Here is a 27055-nt window from a genome sequence, read left to right on the forward strand (position 1 = left end):
TTTGTGTTTAACTGCGTCTAGAGTCACTTCCTCATTAGACTCATTTCTCTGTGAATACGAGTCTGATTGTGATGAAACACACAGCGTTTTGAAGCTTGACTTTCAGAAACCACTGTCTCTTCTTCTACAGTGAGCCAAACGCTTGTGCTTTCTGCTAGAGTGCCCCCCAGTGGCAGGTAGCCAGTAAAAATCTATAAATTAACCGAACTGTTGTATGGGTCGCAGGGTTCAAAGCTTGTAGTGGCTTAAAGTCTAATAATGATGGTAGTCAGTCTGTGCCATACTCTGAAGTCGTTTTTGCGCTTTATGACTCATGAAACATTATAATATAGAGAATATGTAAAACCATCTCAAAGGTCCATACAAATTGGCCCTCCACAGTATAAAGTTGTAGCAATGTGAGCAATATGTGACAAACAGTACAATAACCTCGTGGGGAGGATCAAGGGGCTGCGTGGGGCCCTCGGGCCCTGTGGAGGCCCTGTGTGACTGCTCTGTCTGAACTGCCTGATGCTTCAACTTTTCCTGACCCAAGATTCTGCCTCATTCTTGGAGCTTCTGATGGGAGAATGCCCGTTTTAAATCTATATTTTAAATATCGGTGAATGACTTTCTTTTGACAGGTGGAGTCCAGCCCCATGTTTGTGAACATGTTTGTGAACATGTCTGCTCAGTGCGGGGCCTCCAGGCGTGAGCAGTGACTCTGACAAACCTCCTGCTCCAGAGCCAACATGGAGAAAAAGAAAATGTGTCCCCGCCTGGTGGACTATCTGGTGGTGGTCGGAGCAAGGTAACTTCAGCTCATGCACGCTCACGTGTTAGAATGCACATGTATGTTCACGCTCACGTGTTAGAATGCACATGTATGTTCACGCTCACGTGTTAGAATGCACATGTATGTTCACGCTCACGTGTTAGAATGCACATGTATGTTCACGCTCACGTGTTAGAATGCACATGTATGTTCACGCTCACGTGTTAGAATGCACATGTATGTTCACTCTCACGTGTTAGAATGCACATGTATGTTCACTCTCACGTGTTAGAATGCACATGTATGTTCACTCTCACGTGTTAGAATGCACATGTATGTTCACTCTCACGTGTTAGAATGCACATGTATGTTCACTCTCACGTGTTAGAATGCACATGTATGTTCACTCTCAGGCTCAGATGTTAGAATGCACATGTATGTTCACTCTCACATGTTAGAATGCACATGTATGTTCACTCTCACGTGTTAGAATGCACATGTATGTTCACTCTCACGTGTTAGAATGCACATCTATGTTCACTCTCACATGTTAGAATGCACATGTATGTTCACTCTCAGGCTCACGTGTTAGAATGCACATCTATGTTCACTCTCAGGCTCACGTGTTAGAATGCACATGTATGTTCACTCTCACGTGTTAGAATGCACATCTATGTTCACTCTCACATGTTAGAATGCACATGTATGTTCACTCTCAGGCTCACGTGTTAGAATGCACATCTATGTTCACTCTCAGGCTCACATGTTAGAATGCACATGTATGTTCACTCTCAGGCTCACATGTTAGAATGCACATGTATGTTCACTCTCACGTGTTAGAATGCACATGTATGTTCACTCTCAGGCTCACATGTATGTTCACTCTCGGGCTCACGTGTTAGAATGCACATGTATGTTCACTCTCACGTGTTAGAATGCACATGTATGTTCACTCTCAGGCTCACATGTATGTTCACTCTCGGGCTCACGTGTTAGAATGCACATGTATGTTCACTCTCAGGCTCACGTGTATGTTCACTCTCGGGCTCACGTGTTAGAATGCACATGTATGTTCACTCTCACGTGTTAGAATGCACATGTATGTTCACTCTCAGGCTCACATGTTAGAATGCACATGTATGTTCACTCTCAGGCTCACGTGTATGTTCACTCTCGGGCTCACGTGTTAGAATGCACATGTATGTTCACTCTCACGTGTTAGAATGCACATGTATGTTCACTCTCAGGCTCACATGTTAGAATGCACATGTATGTTCACTCTCAGGCTCACATGTGTCCCTGTGGTTGCCAGGCAGCCGTGCAGTGACAGCGTGGCGCAGACCCCTCAGCTGCTGCGGCGTTACCCTCTGGAGGACCAGCCGGACTTCCCTCTCCCTCCAGACGTGGTGTTCTTCTGCCAGCCTGAGGGCTGCCTGAGCATCCGGCAGCGCCGCATCAGCCTGAGGGACGACTCGTCTTTCGTCTTCACTCTCACAGACAAAGACTCTGGCATCACACGCTACGGCATCTGCGTTAACTTTTACCGCTCGTTCCAACGCGGCCATCACCGGCCTCGGCCCGACAAGAGCCACGACTCCGCGGCGCAGGGCGAGACGAGCGAGGGGTCCGACGCCAGCGGCACGGGGCCCACCTCGGCTCTGTCCGCCCCACACTGTGATGTGCCGTCCTCGGGGGAGGGCGGCGACCAGCCCGGGGACATACACAGCACCAAATCCCCTCAGCACAAGCGACGCAGCGCCAAAACGCCCACACGCAACCGCAACAGCACGCTCACCTCCCTCTGCATCCTCAGCCACTACCCCTTCTTCTCCACCTTCAGAGAGTGTCTGTACATCCTCAAGAGGCTGGTGGACTGCTGCAGTCAGAGGCTCACGCAGCGGGCCGGCCTCCCCCGGGCCTCGCAGAGGTCAGGGCTTCTTTACCTCACATCTGACCACCCCTGACCCTGACCCTAACCCCCAGGCCTCGCTGAGGTCAGTGCTTCTTTACCTCACATCTGACCACCCCTGACCCTGACCCTAACCCCCAGGCCTCGCAGAGGTCAGTGCTTCTTTACCTCACATCTGACCACCCCTGACCCTAACCCCCGGGCCTCGCAGAGGTCAGTGCTTCTTTACCTCACATCTGACCACCCCTGACCCTAACCCCCGGGCCTCGCAGAGGTCAGTGCTTCTTTACCTCACATCTGACCACCCCTGACCCTGACGACCCCTAACCCTGACCCTGAACCTTGAACCCTGAACGACCACAGGGAGACAGCATGAGTGTCTCTCACTAATCCAGGTTACTGAAGTAAATGAAGTAAATGAATCTTCTGCATTATAGAACTCATGATGGTGAAACCCCGAGAGGTTGATATTATTCGCTTCTTGTAAAAGTGGAGTTAAATCACTCGCACTGAGCCACATAAAAACCTCTTTCTTCAAATGCCCTTCATTTATCCTTGAAGGGAAATTGAGTTTACAGTGTTCCAGCAGCACTGAGGTCACAGGTCACCAGGACAACAGATGCCCTCCCACAGACTAGTATAGAGCAGAGAGCTTCAGAGTCAGCCTACAGCGTCTCACAGTCACTTTAGACTTTTTATTCAATGATCTGCAGTTTGTTACATTAAATTAAATTAATAAACAGCCACATTCAGTCAAAAAGGACGTTCTTATTAAGAAAATGAATAAAACATAATAATGAATAAAATACACTATTATTTTTTTTATTAAGGACAGTGGGGAGCGCCAGTGAGAGAACATTTGTACATTCAATTTGTATCCAGACAATATCTTGAAGGAAATGCATCACATTTCTGGTTTGGTTAAATATCGTTTAATCATCTGCAATTTTATGTTCTGTCCCATCAATCAAGACCATGAATCGTTCACCATCGTTCACTTCACGATGGCTTGTACCCCGCGGTCGCAAGGGGGGAGGGGCCTTTATCACCGCGCACGGCTTTAATGTTGTCTTGTGTTTGTCGTTTGGTAATACATCCTCCATTTTTTATTTTTTTACATCCTCTTTGATCTTTGTGGATTCAGTTTGGGAGGATGGAACGGTAGTCCACATTCAGAATAGAAATAGTCTCTTTGAGGCACAGTCCAGTCGATCCTTCCCCTCTTTTGGTCTCAGGGACATTATGGCCTCTTTCACACGAGGAGGGGAGGAGTTTCACACTAGGAGGGGTTTTATTAAGTGCCAGTTAAAAGTTGATAAAAGTAAATAAGTGTGTCTTTAGAGCTTTATACCACTCTGAGGTGTGTCTTTAGACCTTTATACATTCTGAGTGACTTGTTTTAAACCTTGTCCTGGCTCTGCAGAGACACCATGTGGAGGGTGTTCACGGGCGCTCTGTCCTCGGAGGAGAAGTGCAGTCAGCTCCTGTCCGACCTGCGGGACATCGAGTCGTGGATCTACCGGCTGCTGCGCTCGCCGGTGCCCGTGGCGGGGCAGAGGCGCGTGGACGTGGAGGTGCTGCCCCACGAGCTCAAGCGCCCGCTCACCTTTGCCCTACCCGACAACTCGCGCTTCTCCATGGTGGACTTCCCCCTGCACCTGCCCCTGGAGCTGCTGGGGGTGGACTCCTGCCTGCAGGTCCTCAGCTGCATCTTACTGGAGCACAAGGTGAGAACTGGTCTGACTGGAGACCACACCGGAAGGACCGGTCTGACTGGAGGACCGGTCTGACTGGAGGACCGGTCTGACTGGAGGACCGGTCTGACTGGAGGACCGGTCTGACTGGAGGACCGGTCTGACTGGAGGACCGGTCTGACTGGAGGCCACGCCGGGAGGACCGGTCTGAAAAAACATCTATAAGTCGCACTGGAGTATGAAATGCGGTTGCAAGTGTGAAAATAACATATAATATCACATAGAAGTCGCTCCGGAGTATAAGTATAAGTCGCACCCCGGCCAAAACTATGAAAAAACGTGCAATCAACATCACATTAAGGATGTTTAAATGAATGTTCTTAAACAGTTGGAGCCTCTCGCGGTCAATAATGGTCTAACCGGTTACATTAACAGTGCTTTTAGTTCTTTACTGAATGTCATACTAGATCACAGGACTTTGAACTCTTTATTTAAGCTGTAAAGTCACTCTCTTTAGTTTGTGCAGCCGTAACAATCCAATCTGTTTTCTCTACGTGAAACCCAAGTTAAATAAAGCATGAAACCGTATAATGAATATTAGTCCATAAATACTGCAGTATCACTCAGGTCCTTCTGAGATAAACATCATTATCAGAGTTTTGGATGACTTCAGATGCGTCACAGTTGTATGAGTGCACTTAGCGCCCTCTTGTGCAGCTGTTGTGTATCACACGTACATAAGTCCGTTCATGACATGGCAAATGCCTTCAAAGTCCAAAGTGTAGATCTCGATGGCTCTGTAGAGCTTGATCTCGATGGCTCTGTAGATCTCGATGGCTCTGTAGATCTCGATGTCTCTGTAGATCTCGATGGCTCATCCAAGAGTCATTCTCAATCTGCAAATCAGGAGCGGGAACTCCGATATTTATCCTACTCTGGGTTGGCCCTGCCCACTGGGCGGGACATCCTAATGAAAGGTTGTTGTTGGTTTCAACAGAAACTAAACCTCTTTGTTTCCTATCAGTCCTTTAATGGGCCATCAGCCTCCTATTGTCCCTGGCTCACTCTCTCTCTCCTCCTGTGTAACTGATGATCTTTAATCGAGTGGTTTGTGTCTTTAAGATGAATATGCACGACGCTCTGTGGTCCTGAACTCCAGTGTCTGACGTGCTGATAAAGCCTCTTGTGCAGTGGCTCTTTAGTCTCACTTTTCTTCACTGCATTGGACAGAATAAACTACATTTCTCTGTTTTTGTGTCAAAGCAAATGTACAATAACATGTTTAAAGGTCAATATCCATAGATTATACCATAATTACAGACATAGCTGACCAGTGCGTTGTCTCTTTAGGTCTAGTCTATAATATATTGACCTGTGCGTTGTCTCTTTAGGTCTAGTCTATAATATATTGACCTGTGCGTTGTCTCTTTAGGTCATCCTTCAGTCCAGAGACTACAACGCTCTGTCCATGAGCGTCATGGCGTTCGTGGCCATGATCTACCCTCTGGAGTACATGTTTCCTGTCATTCCTCTGTTGCCCACGTGCATGGCGTCTGCTGAACAGGTGCTGCCAACACAACGCCCTTTAAGTGTATAATAATATATTCCCTATGATATAATGACCCTCTGCACTGAAATGAAGTTGTGCAGTGAAATCTTTCTTTTTAAACATAAGCTGACACATGAATATAATGCCTGCTACTTGTACGTAGTCATCTTGTTCTGAATCTGTTGCCATGGAAACTGGGCTTTCAGTAGATTCATTTTTGATGAGATTGCATTCCTCCAAACTTCTACACAATACTGACACGTTGTACCACTTTCACTGCCTATAATGACATGTTCTGTTGCCATAGCTACTCCTGGCGCCCACCCCTTACATCATCGGGGTCCCGGCCAGCTTCTTCCTCTACAAGTCAGACTTCAAAATGCCAGACGACCTGTGGCTCGTGGACCTGGACAGCAGCCGGGTCAGTAACGCCACAAACGCACCGTGTAACCTCTGTACGACGGACCCCTGCTGGACGCAAGCGGGAGGGCACCGGGTGTAGTGCCAGGTGTAGTGCCAGGTGTAGTTCATAGTTCCAGGTGTAGTGCCAGGTTTAGTTCCAGGTGTAGTGCCAGGTTTAGTTCCAGGTGTAGTTCCAGGTGTAGTGCCAGGTGTAATGCCAGGTGTAGTTCCAGGTGCAGTTCCAAGTGTAGTTCATAGTTCCAGGTGTAGAACCAGGTGTAGTTCCAGGTGTATTTCAAGGTGTAGTTCCAGGTGTAGTTCATAGTTCCAGGTGTAGTTCCAGGTGTCGTTCCAGGTGTAGTTCATAGTTCCAGGTGTAGTTCCAGGCGAGGACGCGCTGCGATTGGTCGGTCACACCTCGGACGTGCCCCAAAGCGAGGCCGCGCCCCCAAAGCGAGGCCGCGCCCCCAAAGCAAGCTGGGTGAAGCTGCACAGATGTAATTCTCAAGAGTTTGCCAGACAAATATCACAGAAGTTCACGCTCCAGATTCACTCAAACTCCAGAAACGCCACATCGTGCTCCTGTTTAGTCATTTTGTGTGTTGTTTTTCTGACTTGTTCCTGTTCTTTGTGGCTTTTGTGGGCGTGTACAGGTCATTGCACCCACCAACGCAGAGATATTGCCCCCTCTTCCTGAGCCTGAAGCTGGTGAACTCAAGAAACATTTGAAACAGGTACGAGACGTTGTTGGTTTATGTGAATGACTTGAAATGACACAATCAGACATTTGAAATTTCCCAGAGTCCTTTGCTACATGTATTTGACCTTTTTCCTCCCGGTGTTTTGAGGAGCCTCCCTCGTCTCAGTGGGTTGCGCAGGGAACTAACATCTTCTTGTCCCTTTTGTCGTTGCATGCTCTATCTAGCCCGTGGAGGTAAAACACAGAGAAAGTAGAAGCTAGAACCCTTTTTCCTGACCGCAACTGACCGCTCTGATTCAAAGGCACACGAGCACTTTAAAGTCCACAGCTCTGGTTTAGTGTTTTTTGGCTGCAAGTGGGATTTAATTATATATCTAGTTCTAATTCTTGGTTGTATATTTCCAAAATGTATCTAAGAGAAGGGATGAACATTGCTGGTATCGATGGAACCTTGCTCAGAATTATCATTCAGACAAAGCTAGAATGACATCGAAATGACAGAAAAACATGTCGGTTTAGTGTTTTTGATGGAAAATCCATCACGTTCATCAGGATTCAGTCAAGTTTAGTCAAAAATATCAGATTCACAAAGCCTTTCACAATCTGTTCATTAAGATTAGACATTAATCAAAAGAATAATCTCGAGATTTTTCTGCATTTCCACGTTGGTTTTTGGTCACCATTTTAAAATTGTGACTTTATCTGGTATATTTAGACCTGTCGTACATATACATTATAGTTTTACACCAAACGAGCAGGTATTTATGGAGAAAAGGTTGAAAAATGACAGGAAGTTACAGGAAGTCTCTAAATGACTCTAAACATTAATTCGACAAAATAAGGTCGCTCTTATTCATTTTTATTTCTCAAGCTAACAAAAGTGTGACATGAGATTAGTTTTGGCCCAGTGTTTTCTGGGTAATTTCCTACTGTGATGTCATCAATTACGAACAGGAAGTGAAATTATAAACCTTTAAAAATGTGCTATTCCGTGATAACATTTTTATAATTTTTTTTGCAAAATTCTAAGCATATTTATCTTATCTGCGTCTTAGTTGAGCGACCTGCCGTCCGGCCTGTAGCGGGCGCTGCTTTAAGGCCCATTACAACACGTGTCGCTCTTGTGCTGCTCTTGAACGTGCCTTGAACCAAAGCCAGTTGTGTAGCATTAGCAGCTCCTCCCCTTTTGTGTGGCAGAGAGGACTTTGCACTGGACTTACATCTGACCGATATCGATATCGCACACATGTTGTTTATGACACAATGTTATTTCCTGATCTAAAACCGAGAGTTGTGTTTTTTTAATTCACACATGTCGTAACACACAGATCTACATATTTAGGTTGTGTTCTACTCTCAAACTGAAAACACGCTGTTCCACCTTGTGATGTCATCGAGTATTACAGGACGTGCTCCTCTCAGTTCAAACACTGTATCTATTCTGCATTTGTATAATATCGGCCCTGGAACTTAAGTAAAATATAAAAAGACAAAGACATTCCAGTGTATTGTGTAATTCAGCAGTTTGAGTCGGGGTCAAACACAGAGGAGCAGTGTGTGTATGTGTTCTGCTAAATGACCACTGGTGGTAATTTAGCAGAACACAAAGTCAGGTAGAGAACTGACCCACACGGAAGAACAAGTGCAACGAGAAAAGCAAACATGGTTTATGGGCACAGGCTTGGTCGAGGGCAACAATGATGGACGGAACGATGACGATGGACGAAACGATGACGATGGACGGAACGATGACGATGGGCGGATCAAGAACGATGGACGGAACACGGAACGATGACGATGGACGGAACGACGGACAGATCAAGAACGATGGACGGAACGACGACGATGGACGGAACGACGGACAGATCAAGAACGATGGACGGAACGACGACGATGGACGGATCAAGAACGATGGACGGAACACGGAACGATGACGATGGACGGAAGGACGACGATGGACGGAACGACGGCGAAGGACAGATCAAGAACGATGGACGGAACGACGACGATGGACGGAACGACGACGATGGACGGAATGACGACGATGGACGGAACGACGACGATGGACAGAACGAAAACGATGGACGGATTAAGAACGATAGACAGAACACGGAAAGACTACAATGGACGGAACGATGACGATGGACGGAACAACGACGATGGACGGGACAACGATGGACGGAATGACGACGATGGACAGAACGACAACGATGGACGGATCAAGAACGATGGAACGACGACGATGGACGGATCAAGAACGATGGAACAACGACGATGGACGGTACGACAAAACGACAACGATGGACGGAACGACGACGATGGACGGAACGACGACAATGGACGGAACGACGACGATGGACGGAACGACGACGATGGACGGAACGACGACGATGGACGGAACGACGACAATGGACGGAACGACGACAATGGACGGAACGACGACGATGGACGGAACGACGACGATGGACGGAACGACGACGATGGACGGAACGACGACGATGGACGGAACGACGACGATGGACGGAACGACGACGATGGACGGAACGACGACAATGGACGGAACGACGACGATGGACGGAACGACGACGATGGACGGAACGACGACGATGGACGGAACGACGACGATGGACGGAACGACGACGATGGACGGAACGACGACGATGGACGGAACGACGACGATGGACGGAACGACGACGATGGACGGAACGACGACGATGGACGGAACGACGACGATGGACGGAACGACGATGGACGGAACGACGACGATGGACGGAACGACAACGATGGACAGAAGGCTCTTTGCGTAGCCTTATGCGTCTGGAATGTAAAGGATAAAATTACTCTTAAAACTACCACTTAATGACATCACAAGATGGCACAGAGCGTTTTGAGCTTTAGGGACGTAGAATGCAGCATTACTTAAGTGTGTGTGAATTTAACAAAACACAACATCAGGTATGTTTTTGAAGACATTTCTAACACGGCTAAAAGCTCAGAGGTCAATTCTGCGTAATGTAGGGCCTTTAATAAAAAACGTACTGTTATCGTTTTCTAAGGCCGAACAGATGCTGCTGACCGCTCTGGCACAGCAGTTAAACTTGGATGACCGATACAGGTGACTCTGGGTGGTCTAAACAGACATATCCGTGCCCAGGGTCCTTGACCATCCGGCAGAAGATGAGGCTGTGACAGTCATTTGTACTCAAAATGAACAAATGTGGCGAGAGCACACATCCCTGGGGTGCTCCAGTAGATGGGGTCAAAACGGAGAAACAAATTCATGCAGAAACGGTGACGGTCACTAATGTGTGGGCGACGTGGTGTTGACCTGTGTGTTCTCTCGTTAGCTGATCTAACGCAGTAGTGTTGTTACTCTAGTATATCGGCGAGATCTGCTTTGTTCATACCCATTCTTCATTTGTAACATGGGCATCAGCCGGTTACAATGAAAGTATCCCGAGTGTGTCGTGTGTGTGTGTCGTGTTTGTCGTGTGTGTCGTGTGTGTCCAGAGCGCTCAGTGTTTATCATGTCGTACTTGACTGTCCTATCTCCACGTCACTTTTCTTTCCTCCTTTGTTTATGACATATTGGTCCTTATGAGTATTTACACATATACTTGAGTACTTGATGCCTTTGTACCTAAAAAAGGCCTGAAGACTTTTCATAAGTATTACATCCTTTTTGGTGTAACTCTTTTAATGTTGGATATTGTAACATGTGACGCAGTGTGGTACGTTATGTTAAAACATTCTCTAGTGTTTCTTATATTATTATATAACTGTTCCACACAAAAGGATATTTTGAACAGTTACAATTGTATTTTTCTTAGAAAATAAGTTTTCCTCATGCAGTGTGGACAAAGCAGACTGAGTACTGTCCCCGTGTCATGTGACTCTCCTCTCCTCAGTGTCATGTGACTCTCCTCTCCTCAGTGTCATGTGACTCTCCTCTCCTCAGTGTCATGTGACTCTCCTCTCCTCAGTGTCATGTGACTCTCCTCTCCTCAGTGTCATGTGACTCTCCTCCTCTCCTCAGTGTCATGTGACTCTCCTTATCTCCTCAGTGTCATGTGACTCCACATCTCCTCGGTGTCATGTGACTCTCCTCCTCTCCTCAGTGTCATGTGACTCTCCTCCTCTCCTCAGTGTCATGTGACGCTCCTCCTCTCCTCAGTGTCATGTGACTCCACATCTCCTCAGTGTCATGTGACTCTCCTCTCCTCAGTGTCATGTGACTCTCCTCTCCTCAGTGTCATGTGACTCTCCTCCTCTCCTCAGTGTCATGTGACTCCACATCTCCTCAGTGTCATGTGACTCTCCTCCTCTCCTCAGTGTCATGTGACTCTCCTCCTCTCCTCAGTGTCATGTGACTCTCCTCCTCTCCTCAGTGTCATGTGACTCTCCACATCTCCTCAGTGTCATGTGACTCTCCTCCTCTCCTCAGTGTCATGTGACTCTCCTCTCCTCAGTGTCATGTGACTCTCCTCCTCTCCTCAGTGTCATGTGACTCTCCTCCTCTCCTCAGTGTCATGTGACTCTCCTCCTCTCCTCAGTGTCATGTGACTCCTCCTCTCCTCAGTGTCATGTGACTCTCCTCCTCTCCTCAGTGTCATGTGACTCTCCACATCTCCTCAGTGTCATGTGACTCTCCTCCTCTCCTCAGTGTCATGTGACTCCACATCTCCTCAGTGTCATGTGACTCTCCTCCTCTCCTCAGTGTCATGTGACTCTCCACATCTCCTCAGTGTCATGTGACTCTCCTCCTCTCCTCAGTGTCATGTGACTCTCCTCCTCTCCTCAGTGTCATGTGACTCTCCTCCTCTCCTCAGTGTCATGTGACTCTCCTCCTCTCCTCAGTGTCATGTGACTCTCCTCCTCTCCTCAGTGTCATGTGACTCTCCACATCTCCTCAGTGTCATGTGACTCTCCACATCTCCTCAGTGTCATGTGACTCTCCTCTCCTCAGTGTCATGTGACTCCTCCTCTCCTCAGTGTCATGTGACTCTCCTCCTCTCCTCAGTGTCATGTGACTCTCCACATCTCCTCAGTGTCATGTGACTCTCCTCCTCTCCTCAGTGTCATGTGACTCCACATCTCCTCAGTGTCATGTGACTCTCCTCCTCTCCTCAGTGTCATGTGACTCCACATCTCCTCAGTGTCATGTGACTCTCCTCCTCTCCTCAGTGTCATGTGACTCTCCTCCTCTCCTCAGTGTCATGTGACTCTCCTCCTCTCCTCAGTGTCATGTGACTCTCCACATCTCCTCAGTGTCATGTGACTCTCCTCCTCTCCTCAGTGTCATGTGACTCTCCACATCTCCTCAGTGTCATGTGACTCTCCACATCTCCTCAGTGTCATGTGACTCTCCTCTCCTCAGTGTCATGTGACTCCTCCTCTCCTCAGTGTCATGTGACTCTCCTCCTCTCCTCAGTGTCATGTGACTCTCCACATCTCCTCAGTGTCATGTGACTCTCCTCCTCTCCTCAGTGTCATGTGACTCCACATCTCCTCAGTGTCATGTGACTCTCCTCCTCTCCTCAGTGTCATGTGACTCTCCTCCTCTCCTCAGTGTCATGTGACTCTCCTCCTCTCCTCAGTGTCTGCTTAGGCTCAGCGCCATCACCCAAAAGCAGATCTTCTCGGCTGAACATAAGGTTACTCATGTTTGCCTGGTGTGGAATGCTCTGCACGAACATGTCTTTCCTCACATGAACTCTGCCTGTCGATATTTGTCCCTCCAGACTTCAATAACACGTGAGAATGCGGCTCAGCGTTTAAGGAGACGCTGCTTAGCTCTGGCTTGAGCATGACCGAATGTGCCTGCATCTGTTTTGGCAGCAACGTGTGTCTTTTTAACAACCAATTCCCATGTTAATTGAAACGACCTCTTAACCAGTCACCCAGGCTGACTAAATGTTCCATCCTGCTAAGCTTAACATTGCCTCTGGAGTCTGCAGCGACCATGCACACTGACCTCCTGCTCCTGCTCCTCTTCCAGAGTAACAGCTCCACCTCTGGCATCAACATGTGCAGGAAGTAAATATGCAGAGAGGAGGCTCACATGCTTCATTCTGCAGCGCTTCACCAGGTCACACACTCTGGGCCTCTAAAGAACGTATTGTTCTCTCAACACACGTCCAACACTTTCATGACAAGACAATGTTCTGCAGATTTATTGAGACTTGAATGTTTGCGCCACAGTGTCACAAAAGAGACCTCAAGGTTAGGCTGTTGACTATATTCAAATAACACATTATTGCCCTTTGATTTATTTTAAATGTAATTAAATCTTTTTGGTGCAACCACTTCTAAAGGGTCATACTTCCTGCTTGTTGATGCCAGGCGTGTCCCGTTCTAGCCCTCTCCCTTCGACCTTCTCTGCCGTGATTGGGGCCTGCGTTTGTAATGCTTGTGCTGTGACTTCTCTCAGGCTTTAGCCAGTATGAGCCTCAACACTCAGCCCATTCTGAACCTGGAGAAGTTCCAGGAAGGACAGGAGCTGCCCTTACTGCCGCCTGGACGAGATAAAGCCTCGCCGTCCTCCACCGAGTTCAACCCTCTCATTTACGGCAACGATGTGGATTCAGTGGACGTGGCCACCAGGCAAGTCCTCTCACTCACTGCTCTTCACTGATCGTAGCAGATGAGTCCTGCTCCACGCCGCTAGCAGATCCAGAGCCATTCTCACCACCTGATGGCTCATGTGTTTTCTCTCTTCACAGGGTTGCCATGGTGCGCTTCTTCAACTCTCCAAACGTTCTCCAGGGGTTCCAGATGCACACTCGCACCCTCCGCCTGTTCCCTCGGCCCGTGGTGGCCTTCCAGTGCTCTTCTTTCCTGGCGTCTCGGCCGCGGCGCTCCAGCTTTGCAGATAAACTCTCTCACACTCAGGCCGTGGAGTTCTATGGAGAATGGGCCCTGAACCCCTCAAACCTGGCCTTTCAAAGGATCCACAACAGTATGTTCATCGTGTTGTTTTTCACTTCTTTTTGGCAAGGAAACACAAAATGCAGTTTTAAATGAAGGTTTGTCAAATTAATGTTAAGATGAATCAGAATCCAAACCTACATGACCCTGTGTGGGGAAGTAATTGCCCCTAAACCTAATGACCGTTTGAGCCAAGCGTTTGCAATAACGTGCAGTGAGTCTATTACAGTTTGCAGATAGCGCGCTGACATGGGAAAGAATCAGACGAGACTGGGTCCGTCGTAAAAGAAACATACGCTCAGCACAGACGTGTGCAGTTTGCAGATAGCGCGTTGATACGGGAAAGAATCAATCTAAAAATGATGTGTCCATCCTGGAGACGCCTGTCATGCTGGCAATGTCACATAAATGTGTGAAAGAGTGCCTAGAATGCTAAGTGTGTGGTCTGTAATGTCTTTGTGATCTGAATGCATTTGTTCCTGTTGTGAAGCACTTTGAATTGCCTTGAGTATGAAATGTACTCGACAAATACAGAGCTGGGGAGTTTCTGATCGTTGCAGAATTGATATATTTCAGTCACACTGGAAGGTTTTGCCACTGCATCTCACTACGATTCAGGCCAGAACTTTAGTTTTTCTTCGGTCATTCAGAGGTGGACTCGCTTTTGTTTTGGATCTTTGTCCTGCTGCAGAACCAACGTTAGCTTCAGCTTGAGGTCACGCACGGATGGCTGGACATTTGTACTGAGGCTAGTGAGGCCTGCAGATCTCTGGATGCTGTTTTGGGGTCTTTTGTGACCTCGTGGGTCATTTTGGTCGGCCGGTCACTCCACTGTGGAACAGTGGAGTGTTTGAATGGCTTTCATTGTCTTTTTCAGCTCTCAATTACTTTCTTTCAAATGTATTCCTGGATTTCTTTGGATCTCAGCACGATGTCGAGCTTTAAGGATCTTTTGGTTTGCTTCGTCAGGCCTTGTGTGGCTGCAGATACTGAACGTAGCTGTGATAATCCATTTTGTGCATTTGTGTTTCTTTATTGTTGATAAATAATATTTAGATTAATTTGATCTGAAACATTAAGTGTGACAAACACACAAAAACACTTTCACACCACTGTATTTACACTATTCACATTGTATGGCACAGAGCATGAATGTGATGAATTATACCCGTATTTTCCGGCCTATAAACTCAATATATACTTATATTTATACTCCGGAGCGACTCAATTGTGATATTATTTGTTATTTTCACACTTACAACCGCATTTCATACTCCAGTGCAACTTGTGTATGTTCTTTTCTTCTCTATTATGCATTTTTTGGCTGAGACTTATACTCCGGGAAATACGGTAGTTCCATGATACAGACGCGTCAATCACCCAGTCACATAGCAACAGAGAGCAGCTACACGCATCTAGAACACAATGGCACACAGATGCACACCAGCAGGGGGCGGGTGGGCAGCAGCTGAGTCTAATGCTGTCCTTTGTTCTTCTTTCAGATGTATTTGACCCGTCTTTGATCGGAGACAAGCCAAAGTGGTACGCGCACCAGCTGCAGCCGGTGCTGTACCGCGTGTACGATGGCACCTCCCAACTGGTGGAGGCCATGGCCGGTCCTCTGGAGGACGAGGGCAACGAGTCTGACCCCACGGACAGGTGGGACCCACTCTGTGTCCGAGGCACTGGTCATCATGTGGCTCCTGCTGACCCATGACTGTATTGCATCACAATTTACACATTTTACACATTTCCTCCCTTCTCTCTCACCCCCATTTCACCCTCAGCTGTTCTGTCTAATAAAGCCTACCCAAAAACCCTAAAAAAAGAAAGGAAATAAATATAACTAAATTCCATTCAAAACCAATGGAAGTAAGATGTCCCAGTCGTGTTCTGAAATGCTTAGTAACACGTGTGTGGTGTTGCATGTTCTCTGTTCTGAAGTGCTTAGTAACACGTGTGATGTCCCAGTCGTGTTCTGAAATGCTTAGTAACATGCGTGTGTAGGGTCTCAAACTACATGTATTCAGTTTATGATTAAGGGAGATTTCTCAGCAGAAACGAGACAAGACGGGGCACCAGGGTTAAACCCAAAGAGCTAAGATACGGTCCTTAATTGCGCTCGTTAAAAAGGTCTGAAGGGTGTTTCACGATTCAGGGACTTACACATAATCTAATCAAACAAACAATAGTCAATAACTCTTTCGTGTAGTTTATTTATCCAAAGGGCAATCAAAAACACCGGAGCAGAAATGCGCACAGGTAAATCAGGTGATGTTATATCAGATTTGACAGCAAATTTCATGCAGATAATGTTAAACCAGGGTTTTGCGCTTTGATAATCAAACGTGTCTATGCTAATCTATATCAAAAAGAGGGAAAGTGAGAAGCTAAAGGGAGGAGGAACAGCTGAGCTCTACCCAAATCACACCACAAAAGAACAGCACTCTGAACTCGGCTTACGGTTTGTAGAGACTCTGTCCGGCTGGTCCTTGTCCGCGGACGAGGTCCGTAGCGAGGCGTCGCGTGGAGCGGTGTGGCGGCGAAGGCAGGGGGCGTGCAGCGAGGTCCTTAAAGCGGGCGGCGGCCGTGGAGCGAGGGGTCGCGTGGAGCGGTGTGCTGCGACGTCCTTGAAGCGGCGGCGGCAACGGAGGCGCTGTCCGAGAGTTCCTTCGCGGTAGAACGCTTTAGCGGCGTGTTAGCTCCTCACGCGGCTTTTACTCAGATGAGGACGTAGCGCTGATCCACGTAAACGGCGTAGATTACTTCAAAAAGAAAAACGAAGTAGCAAAGAAAGTGTCTGTCCGGTTTAGCGCTTAAGCTTAGTTCCAGGTGGTTCCAGGTGGTTTGAGTCCAGGGCTGGCATGGCCTTGTCGACCACGTATCGGACGGATTTTTGTTGAGACAAAGGAAAAAGTGAAAGGCTCGTCCGTGGAGACGGCTTCCAAGAGAAAGAGACAAAGTCTTGAACACAAAGGGGATGAGAAGAGAAGAGAGCGTTTCTAGCTTGGAGCGTCCTTTTGATACCTGGCCCGCAGGGCATGCTGGGAGCGAAAGGGGCGGGCGCTACTGCGCAGACTTCTCGTTTAACATTTCCTGGCCGAGAAAATAAAACTGGAGTAACGTAAATAATGGCAAAAACATTTAAACCCTGTTTTAACATTTACACGTTAAACACTTTTGGGCAGTTTGTACATATTATTTCTTGAGGTAGATACATTTTACATCTTCTTTCACCTGTGATGGGCACTTGAGTTAAAGCATTGGGAATATAAACCTTAAACAGTGGAAAAATACGTGACACAAGGTGAAACATGCGGTGTATGGAGTTGATTCAGACGAACATTCATGGCATAATCACATAAAACATAGTTTTCATTGGGGCATCCTCCTGAAAGTCACTGGGGAGAAGGTCTGTTATCACAAAAGTCACAGCAGCTCCCTGCGGTGAGGGACAGAGGGAGAACGAAAACCCCCAATGTTCAAAGAGAGATTTTCTGTTATCTGGCCGTGGAATGTCCATCTCCATTCCCCTACACGTGTGGTGTTGTATGTCCTCTGTTCTGAAGTGCTTAGTAACACGTGTGTGGTGTTGTTGCAGTGGCAGTGACAGTGACGCGTACGATGGCTCCAGCTCCTCGTATTCTTCACTTGGAGATCTTGTGAGTGAGATGATTCAAGGAGACATCCAAGGAGAGACCACAAGTGAGTTCTACACTGATCCACCACCGAGAAGATCATTACTTTTGAGAACAGGTTCATCTTTGTTCATTTTGAGATTCTGCTTTTGTGGCTTTATTGCTTTAGATCTTTTATTAGTAATCTTGCTTGTTATATTTGATAGCCTTGAGTTATGAAGAGAATGGTTTTGCTAAGGTCGTCTACAACGTTTGCAATTAATTGACTGTTAAATTAGAAACACAACCCAAGATTTACTGGATTAAGCGTGTGATTTTGCTGCTGAGGCATAGAAAAGAGACGCATTCTGCTGAAACAGAATTATTATTGAGCTACAGATCACAACTATAAATCACACTAGATAATTATATTGGTTTCTGTTTTATTTTAAATACAATAAATATGCTACAATTGTGTTCAGACTTGGATCCTCCCACACATGCCGCGCTCGGCGACCCCAGTGAAGTGGAGTTCCAGGACCTCCAGGACCTGCGGGAGGTCCAGGGCTCAGAGGGGACCGCCGGAGGTGCCGACGCTCCCGCTGAACCCTCTGACGGACAAGCGCTGCGTTCCAGCTCCAGCACCACGGCCAGCTCCAGCCCCAACACCATCATCCAGGGAAACAACCATGTGGGCCACGCTACACGCTTAGTACATAGTTTATCTCATCGTGTATTTCAGTCTTTTACTGGCATGACTTTTGGATGCTTTGATTTACCAGACTTAAATGAGCTTGTCAGACTTTTCGCACCAAGAATCACCCCTTTTCCGAGTATCACCAGGTTTAAACGAACACTAGACCAAGACTCACCCATGACTGCGGCGGTCCTAAACGATTGTGTTCATTTCCCAGGAGCCCGGAGAACCGCTTGAGATGGAGGTTTCGGCCGGCGCGGCGCTCCAGAACCCCGCCCCCATCCCCGGCCTGGCCAGCCAGCAGTTCCTCCGACCCCAGGCGGCAGCAGACGGCGGCGGTGGCGGCGGCGGGGCGGCGGATGTCAAAAAGCCCGAGTACGATAACCCCTACTTTGAGCCACAGTACGGTTTCCCCGCGGAGGACGACCCGGAGGCGGACGAGCAAGTGGAGTCCTACACCCCTCGATTCAACCAGAACCTCAATGGCAACAAGTGTGTTCGACTTGTCTGTTACTTGAATGTGTCGTGGTCATTCAAAGGGCTTTCTGACCCACCATGAAATTTGTTCTTTCAACCCAAGCACGGCTACTCACCCGGCTCATTCCATGGTGGTTTTGAATCAAGGTGGTTTGTTTGGAGTGGATCAATTGTGTGCCCTTTTCGTGAAATGTGTATTGTAATCGTGTTTAAGGCTGTACAATGTAAGGGAAATTGGGTTAGATGTGGATAAGTGCGTAAGCCTTTCATAGTTACCATATTTCTGCACTATAAGTTGCACTTGTTTTCATAGTTTTGGCCGGGGTGAGACTTATACTTATATTTATACTTATATACTTATTCTCCGGAGTGACTTATATGTGATATTATTTGTTATTTTCACACTGGCAACCACAAGAGGGCGCTCTAGGCTCTGAGCGACGCAGAAGAAGAATCTGCACTTCCTCTTCCTCTGGAGTTTGTTGAGTTGTTTAGAAGTGACACAGAGGAAGAAGAATTCAGTGGATTTAGTGATTTGGGGTAAAACTGATGCTTTGCTAAACTTGTTAGCATGTTCTTTATGCTATAGCTATCTGAATAACTGTTCATATGTTACGTTAGCATACCAGACACTTACCACAGTTCTGTCTGTGCTTCATGTAGCTGAAGGTGTTAGCGTTAGCATACGTCATGTAGCTGAAGGTGTTAGCGTTAGCATACGTCATGTAGCTGAAGGTGTTAGCTTTAGCATACGTCATGTAGCTGAAGGTGTTAGCTTTAGCATACGTCATGTAGCTGAAGGTGTTAGCGTTAGCATACGTCATGTAGCTGAAGGTGTTAGCGTTAGCATAACTCATGTAGCTGAAGGTGTTAGCGTTAGCATACGTCATGTAGCTGAAGGTGTTAGGTTAGCATACGTCATGTAGCTGAAGGTGTTAGTGTTAGCATACGTCATGTAGCTGAGGGTGTTAGCGTTAGCATACGTCATGTAGCTGAAGGTGTTAGCGTTAGCATACGTCATGTAGCTGAGGGTGTTAGCGTTAGCATACGTCATGTAGCTGAAGGTGTTAGCATACGTCATGTAGCTGAGGGTGTTAGCGTTAGCATCCGTCATGTAGCTGAAGGTGTTAGCGTTAGCATATGTACACCTATTCACCATGTTCTCTCATCTGTTATTATTTCAAACTGGATTTCAAGAGGAAACGTTTTTGGTCTTGGATTTCATCAAATACATTTCCCCCAAAAATGCGACTTATACTCCAGTGCGACTTTTAATACGTTTTTTCTTCTCTATTACCGTATTTTCCGGAGTATAAGTCACACCGGCCAAAAGATGCTTAATAGAGAAGACAAAAAACATATATAAGTTGCACTGAAGTATGAAATGCAGTTGCAAGTGTGAAAATAACAAATAATATCACATATAAGTCGCTCCAGAGTATAAGTATATAAGTATAAGTCGCACCCCGGCCAAAACTATGAAAAAAGGTGTGACTTATACTCCCGAAAATACGGTACATTTAGTTTAGTCTAATTGCAAAACCCACAGTGGAAAAAGCAAATCCCGATGTTTCTAAATGTTGCGAGTCCTGTTCATTGTGCAGCCCCAGAACATGCTGAGTCTGTCACGACGCGTGTCTGATGTTGATTTGACCTCAGGGTGGCGCGCCCACTGCGTCCCAGCAGCCTGAGACTCCCCGGAGAGTCCGACGGAGAAGACTCCCGCAACAGCTCGCCCAACTCCACCATCTCCAACAGCAGCAACGACGGACTGGGGGGGCTCATGTCCTTTGCAAGTAAGACTATGTCCCACAAGCGGGGACCACGCAGGGTTTGAGCGCTCTGCGAGGACGGCTGCAGTAGGTCAACGCTCTTATGTCGACCGCACTGTGGGCACAATAATCTGAAATAAGCCAAAACATACTTTCAACAGGTGTCTCCGGGATGGACACGTCACTTTTGGATTGATTCTTTCCCATATCAGCGCGCTATCTGCGAAAAGAGAAATCTGATCAGGGGAAAAATGTCTCAATAATCATCAGATTTATAGAGTAACTGCCGTCTTTCAAATACAGCGTACAATACATTTAAACTGTGCTTGATAGTTCTGATTTCAGTTTATTTGACACCCGAGGCAAACGGTGACCTAAACTATAATGACTGACATATAGATTCTGTTAACCATATTTAAACTGTTCCGAAATAAATCCATAAAACCAACCACAATGATACATTTCCACAGTTTCACACGGTTAATCTGAACAACACCACAGTAAAGTCTTTTGTTTTTAATGTAAATATACTCGCAGTGTGGTCGCCGGGTTTATTTGCTTTATTTTCTTATTTGAGTGAACGTGATCTGGATTACAGAATGAATACAGAAGATGGATAAAGGCGTCCACATTCACATGATTCCAGACCTTTCTCTGACCGCTTTGTTGTCTTTTCAGGCAATCTGTACAAGAACCACGGCACGAGTTTCAGTCTTTCCAACCTGGCTCTTCCAAACAAGGCGGCGAGGGAGAAAGCCACGCCCTTCCCCAGCCTGAAAGGTAAAGCCACGCCCCTTTACTCGCCGCGCTTCTCACCCAGTTTAGAGCTTTATTAACACTGATGATAGTCATGAGTCAGCAGTATTTATGACATGTTTAGTATTGTTTTTACTTCTGTGCTGTGGCGACTGAGCCTTTACCACGTTATAATTCATGTGTTTTTTCATACATTTGTTTGTTTTGGAATTAATTTCAATAATCAGATTTTTTTTTTTTCATCTCCCATTTTCTGCATTTTACTTTGAATTATATGAAGAATATTTTAAAATTGACCTGGAAGAGGAAGTGGAGCCAGCAGGTTTGTGACGGTTTGCAAACAGCACGATTGTAATATCTCTAGTTTGCCTTTTCGAAGAGGAGAAGGGCCTTTTGTGTTTTCTCTGACAGTTTTTGTAAAGAAAAATCCATGTTCTCATATTGCAGCTTTGTGCTTCTGTGCAATGGTGCCCGGACTGCATCATTCTCATACTTTTACTTCAGTTTACAGTGAGGAAGACAAGTATGTGAACACCCTGCAGTTTTGTCAGTTCTCCCTCTGAAATGATGAAGAATCTGAAATGTTCAAGTGCATTTCCACCGAGAGACCGAATCTAAATGTAAAAGAATCCAGAAATCACGTGTATGATTTAAAAACAAAAACAATATTTGTATGTTATTGCTGCAAATAAGTATTTCTGGATTTGGAAATGCACTTTTGATGAATATTTCATTTGGAGAACTTTAAAAATTGTAGGCTGTTGAAACACTTATTTTCCTCATTAAAACATTTGAAAGAGACACTATTATGGTTTATTCAGTCCTTTCTCTCAAATACCTTTAGTTGAGTTAGTATTTTTGATGTGTTGATAATAGAGTTGCTCCGATCAGGATTTCAGAGGCAGATCACAGACATAAATCTGAAGTTTATGACAGGAAGATTATTTGTGATGAAGTGGCTGCAGATTAAGGCTGAAGCAGATCGTAGCACTGGGACCGCTATGCGATGGTCTTTAGTGTTTATCATTTATTAAAAGCAGCAAACGCTTTTTCAGGTACTTAGTATTAAACTGTAACATACATAGATCATCACTTTACATTTTGTTAATTTTAAACCACAATATTCATGTAAAATAGTCATAGAAGCAGGTCCATTGACTTCCGTTTCCAAACTGACCCGCCCCTTCATCGTGAAGTTTCCGTTGTAACGTTTTCAAATCACTTTCCCGAAAGTGATTTTGGGTGTTACAAAAATACAATTATTTTAATTTAATATTATTTAAATGGTTTTATCCCAACTAAGCACATGGATGTGGGCTGGGACAGGGGGTAGGTGAAAACTGGAATGTTCTGAGCACTCAAACTTGAACATGCAGGAATCAGTCAAAAGTAGATTTAGCATAACAATGTCTCCTTTAAATGCTTATAAAAGCTAAACTCGACACTGATGCCTTGTGTGAGGCTGGATTTGATCTTTAAGAGAGAAACCGTTTGAGCATGGCGTGCTACTGACTCTAATGTGTCTTGTGTTTGTCACTCAGACGACCCCGACCGCCCGGGTATGTTTCTGTGTGCTGTGCTAGCTAGCATTAGCCCTGCTACTCCAAAACACCTTTAAACCGACCTTCTAAACCTTTCGACTTTCAACCTCGCACTAAATAGTGTCCTGTAACATTCATATTGAATCACTCCTCCTCTGCCCCTGTGCCACTCTGTGCCACTCTGTGCCACTCTGTGCCACTCTGTGCCACTTTGTGCCACTCTATGCCATGTGTTTTCCACACTATGATTCACACATTGTTGGCTCAAACAATATTGTGACATAACAGTGTGTGTGTGGATAGTCAGAATGGTGTGCACACGAGTCACTCCTGACAAAGGCTCGTGCAGTAGCAGTCGTCTCACTAAATGTTTTTAAACCTGATTATTGCTGTTTCAGGTGCTCGCGCCCCTCGGGCTCTGGTGGACCAGAAGTCCTCTGTGATCAAGCACAGTCCCACAGTGAAGCGAGAGTCTCCGTCCCCCCAGGGCCGAGTCAACAACAACAGGTGAGTCACCCCTCCCCCCAGGGCCGAGTCAACAACAACAGGTGAGTCACCCCTCCCCCCAGGGCCGAGTCAACAACAACAGGTGAGTCACCCCTCCCCCCAGGGCCGAGTCAACAACAACAGGTGAGTCACCCCTCCCCCCAGGGCCGAGTCAACAACAACAGGTGAGTCCCTGTATTTACTGTACCAGTCCTAAACCAATCTCGCTCTCTCTCTGGAGTGGGCGAGGAGTGGGCAAGCTTCAAAATGCACCAACCCGCCCTGCAGCGTAATCGGGTCTCGTGATTTCCCCGCGGGTAACATGTGCCACCCGTGGAACCTCTCTCTGTGTAAATATCTTGTGATACAACGTGGACACCTGCAGCTTACTGTACGGCTTGTATTCAGCAGCGCTCTGCAGTTTCATGTCACAGGCTGACGTACTTTGTTTAGCAGTGTTTCCAAAAGGCAAAGCTATTTTACTGCAAACCAAATATGAATTCCATCCTTTGAGCAAACGTTTGTCCAGGGACGACAGAGGAAAACTAACCTGTTAAACTGCAACTTAACAACTTTTAACAAATTCTAAAACCAGAGAAATCCATATTTGCATTTATTTGACCTGCTTCCACTTCCTGTGACACCTTTTGCTTCAGTCAGTTGAAACGATGATGAAAATTGCTCTGTGTTTGGAGGAAAATGGATCTCCTGAAACACACGGCTCCTCTAACACGAGCTCATGCTTTGGTGTCTTGGTTCCTCCGCAGTGAGAACCAGCAGTTCCTGAAGGAGGTGGTGCAGAGCGTTCTGGACGGACAGGGAGTCGGGTGGCTCAACATGAAGAAAGTGCGCCGCCTGCTGGAGAACGAGCAGCTGCGCGTCTTTGTGCTGAGTAAACTGAACCGGGCCGTGCAGTCGGAGGAGGACGCTCGACAGGAAATCATACGAGACGTGGTGTGTGGCTCCGCCCACAGACATACACTGACCGTCATGAAGATACTGCTCTATGGACAGCATTTTGTTCATTTAACAGTTGGTTCTAAATTGGCAAAATGATTAAATAATTTACGTACTAAATTGTGTGCAAAAATATAATCTATAAAAATTAAATACACTTTAGAATGAAGTGGTTTTCAGTTCAAAACTCTAAAATGTCCTGCAATGTGACTAAAATACTGACAAAAATGATGTTAGTTGCATCATAAACTGTTACTAAAGTTGAGAATGTTCTTCTGGACTTTAAATCCCAAAAGCGGATGAGAAGTGAAATGCTGTAATACCGCGTGTGTCCTGAAGGGCGACATGAACAAACACATGTTTAAAAAGACATACAACCAGAAGGAGCTCGTCTGTCATTTATGCTCCAGGACAAACTGGTTTAAGACACAAGTCAACCAAATAAGTATTTTTTCTAAAATCCTACTTGTCTAACCTGATTGTTCAGGAGGAAAACTAGTCAAAGAATGTCTGAATTAAGTCTGGCTCTTTGTCATTTGTGGCTCAGAATAAAGACTGGATTAAAGTCTGTTCTGTTTGTATAAAGAGTTCAAGCGTTCATTTCCAAAGCGTAACATCACAGATTGTTTCAAATGTATTCATGTGACTAGTAAAGCAAATGACTGTGTGTGTGTGGAACAGGAGGTGAACAGGAAGGTGTACAAGGGCATGCTGGACATTCTGAAGTGCACCGTGTCCAGTCTGGAGAACTCGTACGCCAACGCCGGCCTGGGAGGGATGGCCAGTGTGTTCAGTCTGCTGGAGATCGCCCGCACTCACTATCAGACCAAAGGTACTGTCTTCACACGCAGTCATCCTCCTCACGCTGGCATCATGTAACAGCATCTGCCACATCACACACCTGCCACACACCTGCCACACACCTGCCACACACCTGCCACACGTCTGCCACACACCTGCCACACATCTGCCACACACCTGCCACATGTCTGCCACACGTCTGCCACACACCTGCCACACGTCTGCCACACATCTGCCACACACCTGCCACACGTCTGCCACACATCTGCCACACACCTGCCACATGTCTGCCACACGTCTGCCACACACCTGCCACACGTCTGCCACACACCTGCCACACGTCTGCCACACATCTGCCACACACCTGCCACACGTCTGCCACACACCTGCCACACACCTACCACTCGTCTGCCACACACCTGCCACACACCTGCCACACACCTGCCACATGTCTGCCACACACCTGCCACACACCTGCCACACACCTGCCACACGTCTGCCACACACCTGCCACACGTCTGCCACACATCTGCCACACACCTGCCACACGTCTGCCACACACCTGCCACACACCTACCACTCGTCTGCCACACACCTGCCACACACCTGCCACATGTCTGCCACACACCTGCCACACATCTGCCACACACCTACCACTCGTCTGCCACACACCTGCCACACACCTGCCACACACCTGCCACATGTCTGCCACACACCTGCCACACATCTGCCACTCGTCTGCCACACACCTGCCACACGTCTGCCACACACCTGCCACACGTCTGCCACACACCTGCCACACGTCTGCCACACACCTGCCACACACCTGCCACATGTCTGCCACACACCTACCACTCGTCTGCCACACACCTGCCACACACCTGCCACATGTCTGCCACACACCTGCCACACGTCTGCCACACACCTGCCACACGTCTACCACACACCTGCCACACGTCTGCCACACACCTGCCACACACCTGCCACACACCTGCCACACGTCTGCCACACACCTGCCACACACCTGCCACACGTCTGCCACACACCTGCCACACACCTGCCACACGTCTACCACACACCTGCCACACGTCTGCCACACACCTGCCACACGTCTACCACACACCTGCCACACACCTGCCACACGTCTACCACACACCTGCCACACATCTGCCACACGTCTACCACATGTCTGATCCTTTTGCTTCCTTGCTTTGACTAACCTCTTCATTTCTCTGTTTTGTGATGCTCACACTGTGTCTGGCTTCCTAACTCTGGTAACCCCACTAGACCCCGAAAAGCGAAACAAGCGAAGCCCCACAGACAGTTCTAGCAGCCCGGGGAGCAAAGAGAGCCCGTCCGGTCGCATGGAGGCAGCCAGACCCCCGGCCCTCCTGAACGTGCCCCATTTGCAGCTGCCCCACCACACCACGGGCAGAGGCACGCGCCACTTTGACACACGCAGCCTGAACGAGGAGAACTTTATTGCATCCATTGGTGTGTAGACCTCTCCAGCCCTGTGCATGTGTGAGACCCCCAGATGCTTGTCAGAAACATCCCCCTGCACCAGACTGTGGGTCGCATGCTTACAGCGCCACTATTCCACACACTGACCTGCCATCTGAGGTGTCCTGCAACGCTCCTGCTGCAGCTCAGGGCAGCCCATGAAGGGAAGTCTGTAATGTACATGTAATGTACATGTAAGGTACATGTAATATACATGATACATACATGATGCCTGAGAATAATGTTGGGGTCAAATACTCGCTGCGCATCAAATGAAAGAGTTCAAATCAACAAACCTAATCTTATCTGTTAACTTGGAATAGGTGCCAAAGTATGTAACATTTTGGACAAAAAATAGTCTGCTGTTTTCCTTGCACTCAGGAGCATTCTTCCATGAGCCGCTTCTGCTCAAACCAGATCAAACCGATCTATGTCCATGAGGAATGTTCCAGACTGTAGTTTTAGTTTAACTCTCTATTCCCATGTCATCGTGCAGGTGACTCTAACATCAAG

At 47.1% G+C, this 27055-nt stretch overlaps 1 protein-coding gene across 1 annotated transcript in view; it reads left to right on the forward strand.

The window, feature by feature from the left end:
* The first annotated feature begins 631 nt into the window (after positions 1 to 631).
* Positions 632 to 27055, forward strand: part of madd (MAP-kinase activating death domain) — a 59701-nt gene continuing 33277 nt past the window's right edge. The window contains exons 1-18 of the mRNA XM_072465164.1: positions 632 to 790; positions 2067 to 2681; positions 4087 to 4390; positions 5790 to 5921; positions 6214 to 6327; positions 6962 to 7042; positions 13439 to 13611; positions 13731 to 13966; positions 15438 to 15594; positions 17537 to 17640; positions 18035 to 18243; positions 18467 to 18741; positions 20386 to 20522; positions 21177 to 21278; positions 23194 to 23302; positions 24049 to 24235; positions 24920 to 25070; positions 26327 to 26533. Coding sequence (XP_072321265.1) covers positions 732 to 790; positions 2067 to 2681; positions 4087 to 4390; positions 5790 to 5921; positions 6214 to 6327; positions 6962 to 7042; positions 13439 to 13611; positions 13731 to 13966; positions 15438 to 15594; positions 17537 to 17640; positions 18035 to 18243; positions 18467 to 18741; positions 20386 to 20522; positions 21177 to 21278; positions 23194 to 23302; positions 24049 to 24235; positions 24920 to 25070; positions 26327 to 26533 — 3352 coding nt within the window. The 5' untranslated portion in view covers positions 632 to 731. The remainder of the gene's footprint in view (positions 791 to 2066; positions 2682 to 4086; positions 4391 to 5789; positions 5922 to 6213; positions 6328 to 6961; positions 7043 to 13438; positions 13612 to 13730; positions 13967 to 15437; positions 15595 to 17536; positions 17641 to 18034; positions 18244 to 18466; positions 18742 to 20385; positions 20523 to 21176; positions 21279 to 23193; positions 23303 to 24048; positions 24236 to 24919; positions 25071 to 26326; positions 26534 to 27055) is intronic.

The sequence above is a fragment of the Eucyclogobius newberryi genome, unplaced genomic scaffold (genome assembly GCF_026437365.1).
Source record: "Eucyclogobius newberryi isolate DKJ021-1_F unplaced genomic scaffold, fEucNew1.0.hap1 SCAF_5, whole genome shotgun sequence".
NCBI lineage: Eukaryota > Metazoa > Chordata > Actinopteri > Gobiiformes > Gobiidae > Eucyclogobius > Eucyclogobius newberryi.